This window comes from Schistocerca gregaria, chromosome 10, assembly GCF_023897955.1.
Source record: "Schistocerca gregaria isolate iqSchGreg1 chromosome 10, iqSchGreg1.2, whole genome shotgun sequence".
NCBI classification, from domain to species: Eukaryota; Metazoa; Arthropoda; class Insecta; order Orthoptera; family Acrididae; genus Schistocerca; species Schistocerca gregaria.
In genome coordinates, this window is record NC_064929.1 from 208,053,502 (window position 1) to 208,067,901 (window position 14,400).

Sequence of the window (14,400 nt, forward strand, 5' to 3'; positions counted from 1 at the left end):
CTTAACTGTGTGTAACTGGGCGAGGCAGCACACACAGTTAAGTAGTGTTATTGACTTGGTAAATAAGTAGCTCACCAGGATTTGTAATGTGTTAGATTTAAAAAGTTATTCATAATTTTGTGTAAAATTGTTATGCTCTGATTTTTATTTCTTTTCAATGCAGCAGTGATGAGAACTTTGAAGAAGTGTTAATATGAATGATGACCACAGAAAATCAAAGTTCAAGATAAGGTCAAAAGTTGAGTGATAGAAGAAGAGGAAGGCTTTTATAAAATATTTATTAGGAATAGTCAAGGAGAAGAATCTTCCAAGATGGGAAAGGGAGATTATAATTAATGACAGAATATTTCAGTGAACGTAGAAAGCTGAAATCACTGTGGTGGTAAAAACGGCTAAAGTATACTAATTCAGGAGACACAACATGATAAACAGTTAGATTCTTGACAAAGTGCCGCAGCATGCATGACAATTAATTTCGTTACTTTTGTGCTAGGTACCCTATTCCCAATAAATTTTGCAGACAGTATCCACATTTGCCGCTAAATTCAGCTACAAAACTACATCGAGGTACGGTACATATTTCGGGAGGTTTGAAGCCGTAAACACTGAGATGCACGAAAAACCGCTGCATTGCGCTTAATGTTTAAATTTATTACTTCTTTGCTACTAACTCTATATGCAAAACACATTTAGCAGACTGTATCCACATACGCCACTGAATGTACCTATAAAAGTTTATGGCACAGAGAGAGGGGAGGACGAGATAGCTGGGGAGAGGGGGCAAAATGATGTGGAAATAGAAAGGAAAGAGGAGATGGACAGAGGGGGAGGGGGGTTGGGGAGGAGGAGATTGAAAAAGAGAGAGGAGGGAGAAGGACATGTACAAAGAGAGGGGCAGGAGGAGATACACAAGAGATGGAGTGGAATTAGGAGATGAAATTCTGGAACTGAAATAAATGTATCACCAGGTAATCGACCGGTACTTCCAGAATCTGATCAAATTTATGGCTGATGTCACTAACTCCAGCTGAACTCTCTCTCGACTGAGAAAGTAATGCCTCATTGTTTAATCCCTTTATCCCACAACCAATGAACCAACCAGGCAACCAATCTCTGTTAGTCCCCATCCCAGGGCCACCTCAACCCTTGTACCCCTTTTCCCCCACTTCACTCTCCACTCTTACCACAGTTTCCTGTTCCTCTGTTCAATTTCCTCTTCCCAGTCTACTCCTCCACACCTCCATACGCTGCTCACAAGGCCCCGTGCTTGCAGCCAGAACGGGCCCACTGGTGCCGCATCCGTAAACTGTACACCCACTGTGTCTCCTTTCCAGCTGTCAAGCATTCATCCGACCCCTCCTCTCGCACGGTGCCTCCTTTCTCCTGTCACCCCCTCCACCTGACACGACCCTTTGTCCCAGTAGAGCAACAGTGTCAGCCCAGTGTAGTCGGCCTAGGCATTATGAGTGGGTGAGTGCGATAGTTTAAAGCCATATTCACTATTAATTGGCTGTGGCTGTTTCAGAAATATAGAAAGGTTTTTCAGAGATCACTACCAGTCACAACCTTTTTTGCTTAAATTATTTAGTAAGTCAGCATGTGTCGAGGCACAGACCACAACTTTAGACCACAATGGCAATAATTAACAAAACTTCTGCATATGTATTAAAGTTGTTCTTTACAGTCTGGCATGTGCTGTGGCTATCTTGTGTAGAAACATGATGACCTAGCGTGGGGAGAATGTTTACTTTGTTTGTTGCTCTGCCATTTCCATAAAAAGAATATTTTTTAATAATCACAGCCAGATGAGAAAATGAGCAATTTGGTAACTTATAAAGTGACATGCAGTCATTGTAAGAAATAGTTCACTTTCCAAATGGGCAGAAATTTTAAAACCTGCTTTGAAGAACATAGTGCCTGTTTCAGACTTGATAAAGCTAACAAGTCAGCTGTAGCAAATCACGTAGATGAAATTGGATACTGTGTTCCGATAGATAAATCTCTTAAAGCACTGTACACTTTAGAGAAGAGCCACAAAACAGATATCTTGAAGGAAATGTCCATCTGTGCCAACAAGTCGAAAAACAAGATCCAGAATCTAATCGCGGATTTCAAGCACTTCAAATTTATTCACCAAATTCTTTTCGGTAGTTTAAAATTAGGAAATACGCGATGAATAAGAATATGCATGAATTTGTGTTTCAGTAGCAAATATCTTTGTAATTCTGTAAACTAAATTTTATGCTGTTACTAGCAGCTCTCTGTCACACTTTGCTGTGGCTCAGTCTGGTTAAAATGAAAAGAAAGAAAAGAGAAAGCACATGTTTATAACACAGAGGGGTCCAAAAAAATGTACCCACTGTTTAAAAGTCCATAACTTGCAAACTAATTGATGGAGTTGTCTCATTTTTGGCGAAAGTGTAGCTTAAAGTCCAACTTAAAGATATCACTGTATGTGTTCGAAATGGTCACCATTAACATCAACACACAAACAATGCCGCCGAACTGCAGCACGAACTACTGACTCCAACGTGTTCAGTTGGATTTTTGCACATGAATGTACAATGGATTTTCGAAGTTCATCCAATGTGTGTGGCTTTCGTCGATAAACGACGTCCTTTAGTGTTCCCCACAGGTAAAAATCCAGAGGAGTTAGGTCTAGGGAACTTGGTGGATACTCCAAAGCACCTCTACGGCCTATCCATCTTCCCGGTAGATTTTCGTCGAGATACGCCCTAACACGATTTTGGTAGTGGGCTGGGGCACCATCTTGTTGAAAGTTAACTCTTCTGTCTCCTTACAAGTCTCGGATGGCAGGTAAAATGGATGTCTGAAGCTTCTAAAGGTAAACCACACTGGTAACTGTGCCGTCAAAGAAGAATGGCCCAATCAAGCCCCGGTAAGACAACCCACACCACACCTTTACTTCTGACAAATTCACGGCTTTGTCTGCATGGATGTTCGGATTTTCGGCAGCCCAGTAGATGAAATTGTGGTGATTTACTGTACCACTGAGTTTGAACTGTGCCTCATCAGACCACACAATAATCTCTGCTGCAAACTCTTCATCGCTGCGCACCATGTTAGTAAACCATTCGCAGTACTCCATTCTGCGATCTGGGTCGTCCTCGTTCATTGCGTGTAGCAATCATGGGATGTAGCACTTCCACTTTGCTGTCTTCAAAATTCGCCGAACACTTGAACGGCTCACTCCAGTTTCACGGGCAGACTGTCTCACAGATTTCTGTGGTGAGCGAGTGAATTGTTGTAACACACAATGGCAGTTAGCTGTTATAGGTCATCCAGATTGTTGTTTGTGTACATCTTTAACACAAACTTTGGCTTCAAATTTCTCTCAAATGGAATGAATCATTAAACGTGTCAGTGGCTCTGTTCGATACTCATTTCACCATTGCCGTTGAACCACATTAATGTTTTCATACTTAAAATACCACTTCAAAACTAACTTCCTTTCATTGAATGTAAGCCTTGTGCCAGCCATGTTTACTCGAGTAACTAGGTGCAACTAAGAACAAAACACTGCTTATCAAACAAAACAACACAATACAAAGCTTTTGTGGTGATTGCCAGAACTACAAACTATTACACTGCCAAAGATGAGACAACTCTGTCAATTAGTTTACCAGTTATGGACTTTTAAACAGTGGATACATTTTTCGGACAATATATATATGGGAATTGGATACACATCCTAATCGCCTTCTCCCTTCTGTTTCTATTTCCTCCTCCCCTTCCTTTGGCCATCTCCTTCCCCCTCCCTCTGTCCAGCTCCTCCTTTCAGCTCTCCCTGAACATGGTAGGACGTATGGGACAGGTCTTGCATCTAGGTCTGTTACAGGGATGTGAGGCAAGGGGTTGAGAGTAGGCTTGTGCAGGGATGGACGAGGATATTGTGGGAGGGGTGGGGAGGATAGTGGGAAGGACATTTCTCATTTCAGGCTATGACGAGAGGTAATCGAAACGCTGGCGGAGAATGTAATTCAGTTGCTCCATTCCTGGGTGGTACTGACTCACAAGGGGATGCTCCTCTGTGCTGGATGGTAGGACTTTGGAAGGTGGTGGATGACTGGAATGATAAGGCACTGGAGATTCGTTTTTGTACACGGTTTGGAGGGTAATTGCGGTCTGTAAAGGCCTCAGTGAGACGCTCAGTATATTTCGAGAGGTACTGCTCGTTACTGCAAATGCGATGGTCCCAGATAGCGAGGCTGTATGGAAGGGACTTCTCGGTGTGGAATGGGTGGCAGCTGTCGCAGGAGAGGTATTGGTGGTGTTGATGGGTTTGATATGGACAGAGGTACTGAGTTGGATGTAATTGTTGAGGAAGATGGCCTGTTGGGTTGAGTAGGACGAGGTGAAGCGAATGGGGGAAAAGGTGTTGAGTTTCTGGAGGAATGTGGATAGGGTGTCTTCAACCTCAATCCAGGTTACGAAGGTGTCATCAATGAATCTGAGCCAGGAGAGGGTATAGGGATACTGGGTGTTGAGGAAGCATTCCTCTAGATGTCTCATGAATAGGTTTGTGTGGGATGGTGCCATGCGAGTGCCCATAGCTGTAACCTGGATTTGTTCTGTATTTGATTCAAATGCAGCATTGTGTCAAAATTCCAGAGGAATAGGTGAAGATCTTTCAAGGGATTTAAAAATAACTCTCATTTTTATTTATATAAATTATCAAGTTGTCTCCCTCTCTCTTATTTAATATATTTTGTGAGCTAATATCAGAGATGCACCAGCGAGATGTGCAGATAATGTTGCGAATGACAAGAGGCCACCAGAATACACACATCAACAGTTAAATCAAAATGAGTGTTGTTTTAACCACCATCTTCTGTCTATTGCACAGCAGAGATAATTGTGATGACATGTTTTTAAGTGTCCTTAGCAAGTTTATAAATAGTAGTATACAAAAATCTAAGCAGCAATAACTGTACACACCCCAAAAAGACATGTTATGTGAACAAAGTGAGTGATTTTTTAAAATGGAAAGCAGTGTAAGTATTCCCTCATATTAGGTCATACTTCTCTTCTCCCCAGGATGGCCACAGTGCATCCAAAGACTGACTAGAACAATTTTACTATGTACTTCTGTATAATGTTTTTTTTTTTTTGTGTTGCCATTTTAGCCTTAAGATTATGCTTATGCTTCAAAATAAGTTGCTTTATAAAATGATTTAAGTAAATCAACAAAAACTTGTCAATGGTAGCTCTCTCTCTCTGTGTGTGTGTGTGTGTGTGTGTGTGTGTGTGTGTGTGTGTGTGTGTGTGTGTGTGTGTGTGTGTTCGTTCTTTTCTTTGGTTTCCAGTCAAGATAGTGATGTAATATTATGCAATTTCTTAAATTTTACAAATTGGTTCATTTTTTATGGCATTGTGATTTTCTGCAGGTGGTGGACTATGCCATAGCCAGGAAAATCGTTGACTTGCACAGCAACGTCGAGGAGTCTGTGGAGAGGGTGTACTCGCAGGAGGATGTCATAAGATACATTCTGTTTGCGAGGCAGTTCAAGCCGTTCATCAGCGATGTGAGTCAAACATTTTGTATGCTTCTTTAGCCTAGTTTCTTTCTTTCTCAGTTTGTCTCTACACTTGTTAGTTCTGATTTTTCGTGGTTAACTTTTTGTTTTCGTTAAATGAGATATAACACCCCTCTTACCAAAGATCAAATTTCAGTTATGTGTCTTTCATATGCAGATTGTGTCATTCAAATTAATATTGTAAGAAAACATGCTCACTTTAAAACACTTGCCTCAGTATAAAAGGCATTTTTTAAAAGTACCATTATGAAATAAAAATAAACTAAACAGACTTTTCATAACGATTTTAATTTTACATGAAAGCATGTACTTAAATCTATGCTTTTACATAATTCCCATCAATATTAGCACACTTATTGTATTGTACAACTGGCTTTTGAATGCCATCCTCATAAAAATGTGCTGCCTGATTAGGCAAGAATTGCATATAACACACTTGCTGATGCTTGAGGACACTCATCACATGACATTGAAATCTTAAAAGCGTGTGTTCTCTCTCTCTTTCATCAACTTCCGCACCAAATCATTAGTACTGATTGAAGGTTGACTATTTCATTCCTTGTCGTGCACTTTTGTACAACCACGTTTAAAACCTCTCATCCGTTTTCGTACCGTACCATTGCCCATAATGTTTTCTTCATACTCTTCATAGACCTGATGATTAATTTCAGCTGCTTTCACCCCTTTAGCACTAAGAGAATGAATCACAGCATGTATTGCACAATCGATGGTATTTTCAATTGGAGGAGGTATTTTAGATTCTCACAAAAGACGAGGTATTTCAGAGTCTCACAAAAGACATAAACATATCAATTATTAGTGGGAACTGTGTAGAAAAGCAGATTAAAGTGTGTGCTTTCATGTAAAAATAAAATTGCAAAAAAAGTTAGTTTGTTTCATTTTTATATCAAAACAGTACTTAACTTATTATGATGATGTCGTCGTCTTAGGGATGATATGTGTTGGTTCACATTTTGCATCACGAAGAAGGTGCAATTATCTATAACTAGCAACCCACCCCCGTTCACATGAACGGTTCTAAGTGTCCATATATGCTGGACGACTTTCTATGCATGAATCAGACAGACAGAAAAACACGGTGACTGATTTCTTTATATGATATGTATAGAAATCGAAATAGATTGTACAAGTGGCATTTGTTATTAAATAACACAGATTTCTTTTGCGTCCTCTCTTCTGTAATTTGCCTTCAAAATAATCTTCTAAATGACATTACATTTTGTCTTCACAAGAATGTCACTTCAAAAAATAAACACCCAAGTGACACTCATGTAGTGCTAACTTGAGCTGATAACGTGTACTACAATTACGTCAAGCATGGCATGAACAAACTCATTTTACATGCTTAAATTTCCAAATTAACTTATCAAAATTACTTTATCCATAGCAAATGAATGTAGAAAGCTCATATGCACATAAATTGAAAATTAATTTCCATATATTTTATAAATTTTTCTACTGTAGTTGCCAATTGCCAAATGGTATCGGTATGCCCAGGTAAAGTGTCACACTTCTCTAATGCTGTTGCCGGTAGCCAACTGTATTGTTAGGTATACGCAGGATGTCCCAGGAGGAAAGGCCAAAATCTAGGGATAGGACAGGAACAATCAGTCAAAGGAAAGTTATGAAGTAAACATGGACTCTAAAACGTGTACGCTAATAATCATGAGCACATATTCATTAGATGAGATGTGTTTCTCAGTACCAAAAATGAACCAGTGCTTGTAACTCGTAAGGTATGCATTTTAGAAGCAGTGTTTACTAGACTTCCTTACTACAAATAATCGTTCCTGCTGTATCTCTGAATATTGACCATACCTCCTGGGACACCTTATATAAGTAGTTCGACTTAATTACAACACAGTGATAAGCTAGCGAAATGTCTTATAATACCTTTTCTTGGGCTTTCCTTTCATCCACATATTAAGAACGGGCACATGACAAGGTTTTGTATTTTGTTTGTTTTTGTGTGTTTCACAAGAGAAGTTTTAGTCAATATTTTATTCGTGTATTCTAAAGTCGTTTAGCACACATTTTATTACACTTATTAGGAAATATTTTGAATTGTTAAACACAAATTTTTTAAGCATATTCGCCTCTGCAGACTTTAGTATGTTGATGATGTGCACTCAGATATGTCGATGATGATGATGATGATGATGATGATGATGATGATGATAACAACCTCCTCCTCCTCGATCAATCCAATAAATTTAGCAAAATGGTCGCTGCAGGTAGCCGGTGAGCTGATGGTGGAGAACTACGTGAAGCTGCGGCAGCGGGATGGCACTGGAGGCAGCAAGTCTACGTGGCGCATCACCGTGCGGCAGCTGGAGAGCATGGTGCGCTTGTCGGAGGCCATGGCCAAGATGGAGTGTGCGGATGAGGTAGGCAGCGCAGATGTGGTGCTTCAGGTATTACCGTATTTACTCGAATCTAAGCCGCGCTTTTTTTTGTCCCGGTTTTTGTAATACAAAAAACCGCCTGCGGCTTAGAATCGAGTGCAAAGTAAGCGGATATTCTGTTTGTAGGTGCCGCCACAACTAACTTCTGCCGTCGAATATATGTAGCGGTACACAGGCATGCTTTGCAGGTACAAAGATAAATACTGGCGCCAAAACCTCTGCGTCAGTAAATAAATTTAAAAGAAGGTGGAAGACGAGCTTTTTTTTCTCCGCCCCGAGTTTCGACCACTGCATTTTCATACATTATCCAGCGAAGTAAATACAAATTCCGTATTGTTCATCTTCGAATGTAGCAGCATTTCAGTGGTCCGACTGGCAAGACCATTTGGTATGTTAGTCAATATGGCCAACTCTACGTTCTGAATTTTTTCCTACCTGTGAGAAGAGATGGTTGGTAATAGGAACTTTAATGAATTGTGAGTCAGATGCAGTATTCTCTTCACCATAAGAATAATACGAATATAAACATTTTTCCATGTATTCTTTCGTGTTTGCTGCTATCTCATTTAAATCCTGTCAGCCTAATAAACTAGGAAACTAGTGTGAGACAACAGCAAACGCGGAACAATATACATATCATGTCATGTTTATATTCGTATTATTCTTATGCCTAATAGTGATTCAGTCAGAAATGAAGCACGCCAATTGACTAGATTATTAAATCTAAGATGACGCTAATTTCTGTGCAGAATGTAATGTACAAAAGAGGCGTCTGCAAAGATTTTCAAATGGAGAAAAATTTTAGCTAAACTCTCATTCAGAATATCTTCTATCATATGCAGTCTATTATTTGCTTCTTGTTGATCATTATCAAAGAAAGCAGCAGTGTAAGTAACAACAAACAGCAGTCTCTTGCCATTGTTTTGCTAATGAGACGATTTCTCTCTCTCTCTCTCTCTCTCTCTCTCTCTCTCTCTCTCTCTCTCTCTCTCCTTTTTTTAAATTGTAAGTGGCGGTAGCATACACAAAAGCAACCCATGCTGCGAGTGGTGACAGGCCGTAAACACTCATTATCAGAATGCGACAAATGGTGCATGACACAGTGCAGTGATGCATTTTCAGCTTGGTGTGATGTAAACACCTATAACAAAGTGAACGGCACTTATCAGATTAAAGAAAAATAAACAATCAATGCAAACCAGACGAAGCACGTGAAAAAGGAAGGGTACCCGTATAAATACGGATGGAGCGCCTGACGCATGGGAATGGCTACCTGGTAAAGCTTAACTGCTAAGCTTAAGACTAGAACCAAACTATTGTAGCTGTATCGTCATTAATTCGACCTAAATTGTGTATCATATTACAATAGACAAACTTTGTTTTGATTTGAAGGTGCAGCCTAAAACTTTTCTCTCCCCTTGAATTTCAAGTCTCAAATTTCAGATGCAGCTTAGATTCGGGAATATCGACCCCCCCCCCCCTTGATTTCGAGTCTTATTTTTCAGGTGCGACTTAGATTCGAGTAAATACGGTAGTCGTGAGCAATTGATTTCTGAGTGGAGCTAAAACAGGCGGCCTCTGTCTGTTCATTTTACAGCACATCATTGTCACCCTTTCGAGTGATTTGGTATTCCATCTTTCCCTCCACTTGATGCATTTAATACTCCTTCATAGCAGTTGTTTTGGGCAAGCTATTCCCCCCTCCCCCCTTCCCCCGTTCATGGCAAAATAATAAGTGAAAGGAAAGGAATATTTGTTTAGACAGGTAAACCTAAGCAATGTTACTTTTGTCTGCAGAGTTATGAACATAATTTAGAGATAGGTCGCTTGGTGTCGGGGGACAGCCACAGCTGTAGAAATCAGTTTTAATAATAAAAACTGGAACAGCTGCCGTGAGAAAACTTATTGATCTCCTGCCGGTTCACAACTAGTTTTATGCCTGTAAAGTCACATCCTCAGATGCCAAGCAACCTTTTTTTTACCACATGGTCTATACTCAGACTAGTTTTTAGTTATACATAAATAACAAATGAAAGACCATGCGCCTTTTCAGACGTAGAAGTTGGCCCTCATGCTGTTTGCAACCTAAAATCTGAACAGTTAAAAACTTGACAGTGGACTACATGTGAGACATAACTAAGAATCCAAACAAACTATAAAAGTGCTTTTGGGAAGTTGAGAAACCATTTTAAAAATCCCCTATAATAAATGGTGCATACACAAGCAGTGGGGAGAGCACGTGCCCAGAGTGGCCCTGCCCAAAGCATACATGTAATGAAAACTCGGGAGAAATGCACAGAAATACTGCGCTGTTGCGCATGTGTGGGAACAAGTGTTACAGCTGAGTTGTCTGTATACACTGTGCTTTTGGCTGTGCCATTCCGGGCGTGGCGCCTCACTGCTGCTTGTGTACGCACCATTTATTATTGGGGGAGGGGGGGTTCTTTTATAATTTAATTGGAGTCTTACTACCAATTTTTGCTCTAGGTTACATCCCACAAGTTTTTGACCATTATATTTTTATGCTACGATCGGCATGAGGGCAGGGTCATCTGTGATTTTTACGAGGGGCAGCTTCCATGTGTAAAGAGGTCCATGGTCTTTCATTTGTTATTTAAAATGTAACTAAAATTGTGTCATACAGCTTAGCTTATGTTGGATGACAAAAAGGTTTTTTTCCCTGCCTTTATTAGTTCAATTGTTTGGCACCTGAAGATGTGACTTTTTAGTCACGAAACAAGGCATGAGCCAATAGATCAATAAATCTTCTCACGGCAGCGGTTGTGATTATTTATTATTCAAATAGTTTATGTAGTTATTTTCCAGAGAGTTACAACCTCGAGTTGTGTACAGTGTCATTGTTTCTCCTCCCATTCCACTCTCGATCTTGTAGCTGATGTATTTAAACCAACTGTGTACAAATTAATGTAAAACAATTTCTATCAAAGTTGTACAGGCAGATATAACATGCTGTACGTTATTGGCTTTGTTCAGATGGATGTTCTGGTTGCGCAATATTCACTGAAGTGATGTGTTTTCTCGACTGCAAAGCTCGGTGCAACTTCACAATGATGTGTGTAAAGTTGCTGATGTCGCAGTGCCAGATGTCCTTGATGTACTGCTTGAAATCATTTAGTGTTGTGACATAACCACAATACTTCAGACATCCCCACAAAGAGAAATCTACCAGTTTTAATCCTTGCAACTGCGCATAGCATTCCTGATGACCACTGGATTCTAATGGCCTTCTAGGAAGTCTGCATATCATCACACATAGAATGGGCATGTGACCAACCTGCACCATCCACGTATGTCTCCTGCATCTATATTGGCATTTTAAATACATTGTCAATACATCTCATCTGTCGGAGCACCTTTGAAATAAGGATTCCACACAACATATTAATGGAACAACTCACTTTGTCTATTAATGTGGCGTACCCACCAAGGATTTTCTATGTTGCAAAAATGTATATTATGACTGTTCACTGCACCATAACATGTGGATGTGGGTGTTAAGGTGGCCGGCTCAGCTGCAGTGGTTGCAGCAACGAACAGTCTGCCATTGGCATGGTGTGTTGCTCATATACTTGGTATGAAATAGAAAAAAAACTGACATTTATGAAATGTCTGTTTCATTCAGTGTAGTAATATACAGCAAAAAGCATTTCAATAAATAAAAAAATCATTTTAACGTGGTATATTGCTGCAAAGTCTCCTCACCTGTAACTGTTGAGGTGGAAAGTGCAGCAGTGTGAAAACTCCAATATCTTGTTACACTACAATCTATATTCTCAGTCGCCACTTTCAAGCCTAACATAAAATGTTTGCATTTCAAGAGCTCTTTTTATTGGAGAAAGTTTTCATCGTTTGCAGCAAACTATTTGGTATAGCTTCTTTTCTTCTACCATTCTACCTCACAGCTACAAGAATTGTATCAGTTTTTCTCCAACCACATCTCGGCCATTTTTGATCTTACACTCGACATCGTGCTCCTTTCTACTAATATTTATCTTCTTAGTGTTTTCTGTGTTTACTCTTAATCTCTACTGTCTACTGACTGAATTCAGTCATACATTGAAGCAGAAAGCATAAATAATCTGTAAAAATTTGTTTTGCTATCTCGCCCTCTTGCACTTCGTCTCACTGTGCAGTTTTCTGTCTCTCCCTCTTGCACTTCGTCTCACTGTGCAGTTTTCTGTCACTGCCTTTTTCGTTAGATGTCTGAGTTTGATTTTCTAAATGAAATGATTTGGTCCAGAACTGCTGATGCCTGATAAGCTATTTTCCAGTAGTTTTTTGGCCACTTATTGTCACAGATTTTGGTGTTTTCTTATTGAGCTATCTTGTGACCATACTTTTGACACTGGATAAATGTGACATGTTTTATGGCACATCGTTAGAAGCAGTAACTGCCACAGCAGGCAGAATAAAGCTTGTGAACTATGGAATTCAGTCTTAGTCCCATATGAAATTATTTGAACAGATAACTGATTACCACTTTAAGCCACTGAGGACACTTCCTCTGCACTGCTGCTCTTTTAATATCTGAAACCAGTTATCTGCTAAAATAAACTAAAAAGTGGCCAGTATTGTAAATTCTACAGTTTATTTATATACTAGCCTCTTCTCTGAGGCTTTGCCCACATTCACGTTCCACACCCTCTTCATTCTTGTGTCCACTTCATCCTCCCACCTGTATGCCCATCCCATCCTCCCCATTCTTTCTATCTCCTCCGTAACCTTTTTGACCATATCTTTCTCCCTCTCCCTCCAACAGTATACTCCTCCCCCTTCTCTTTTTGCATCTCCTTGTCCCCCTCTTCTCTTCCTTTTCCACCAGCCCTCTACACCTCTAACCTGCCTCATGGATGTCCCCCTCCTCCCCTCTCTGTTCCATTTTCTCCTTCCCTACAATTTGTCTGTCCCCTCCTCTATTTGTCTCAGCCTGTCTCCTGCCATGCTCATTTGCACGTCTAACTCCTGCAGTACAGTTCAGTAAATCAGCCTGATTTTGGTGCCACAAAATGCCTGTCATACAGTTCAGGCTACACATCATGGGATTGAAAATCAATTATTTGCCCCTGACTTACAGGCTGTCATGCAAAGCAGGTTGATAAGCGGGGCAGTACTACTACAACACAACACATGTCATGCAGGGTAGCCTATGTGTTGGTGCCTGGAAAACTGCTTCTTGTCCCCGAGTGTACGACTGCCTTGCAAAACAGGCTGATACTGCTCAGACACAATATGCCTCTCGTGCATTGCTGCCTATATGCGGTAGACTGGGAAAAACATGTTTTTGCCTGTATTTCTGCCCCTGTTGGAGCTAGAATGTTGTAAATCCAACAGTGGTGATACCTGTAAAGCCTGATGTTTCTGTGCTGTTTTTTTGTTGAAATCTATGTAGGGGTTTGGGAGGAGATCCTGGACATTCATACATACACTATACATAAGAAACAAATGTCAATGGTCTCCTTCAAAGGTGAGAGTGAACCTGTTACACAAGAAAACTTGTTTGTCTACTGTCACTTTCAGATTCTCAACATTTTCGCTTGTGAACAGGGGAAATGATGTCACTAAAAGTACCTCTGATGTGTAATTTGTCAGTTTATCGTTGGAACAAATTTTTATACGTCTTTAATTACACACTACTCCAGGTGCAGGAGAAGCACGTCCGTGAGGCGTACAGGTTGCTGAATAAGTCGATAATTAGAGTCGAGCAGCCGGACATCTACCTCGCTGAGGATGATGAGGGGCTCGGGAATGCGGATGAACCAATGGATCTGGACCGGGACAACCTCAGTGGTATCGAGAGAATGGACGTCGGAGATGACGCACGTCCGCCCAGCCGGCAACGCCACCAGTCACCCCGTTCCCCAGGTGAGTATCTATTTTTCTTTGCATGGAGAACACCCTAAGCTATGGCTAAGCCATTTATCGGTAATACCCTTTCACGAAGCAGTTTGTCACGCCAGGTATCTTCGAGAGCTTCTGTGAAGTTTGGAAGGTAGGAGATGAGGTACTGGCTGAAGTAGAGCTTTGTGGGGGGTGAGGTTCACGAGTTGTGCTCGGTCAGTAACAGCATTGCCTGCAAAAGGCTCCGGATCGAGTACGGGTCTGGCACACAGCCTTAATCTGCCAGGAAATTATATATTGCTTTGTTCGTCAGAAGATATCGTTTCATGGTGCTGCCATCATAGCTGCTTGCAAGATTTTATAATTTCAGTTTCTTTTAATCAGTTCTCATGCAAGTACTAACAGACCTAATGTTTTAAGCAGTGAAAGTTACGCATAGGATGCACTATACACGGTATATGTACATAACAGGCATCAAAATACTCATCAGGTACTATTTATTACCTAATAAGATCACACTGTCAGCTTTCACGACACCTGCTAGGAAAGAAACATCA

At 40.5% G+C, this 14,400-nt stretch overlaps 1 protein-coding gene across 1 annotated transcript in view; it reads left to right on the forward strand.

The window, feature by feature from the left end:
- LOC126293483 (DNA replication licensing factor Mcm6) overlaps nucleotides 1-14,400 on the forward strand; it is a 60,554-nt gene that overhangs the window by 28,673 nt on the left and 17,481 nt on the right. The window contains exons 10-12 of the mRNA XM_049986728.1: nucleotides 5,409-5,546; nucleotides 7,814-7,966; nucleotides 13,645-13,867. Coding sequence (XP_049842685.1) covers nucleotides 5,409-5,546; nucleotides 7,814-7,966; nucleotides 13,645-13,867 — 514 coding nt within the window. The remainder of the gene's footprint in view (nucleotides 1-5,408; nucleotides 5,547-7,813; nucleotides 7,967-13,644; nucleotides 13,868-14,400) is intronic.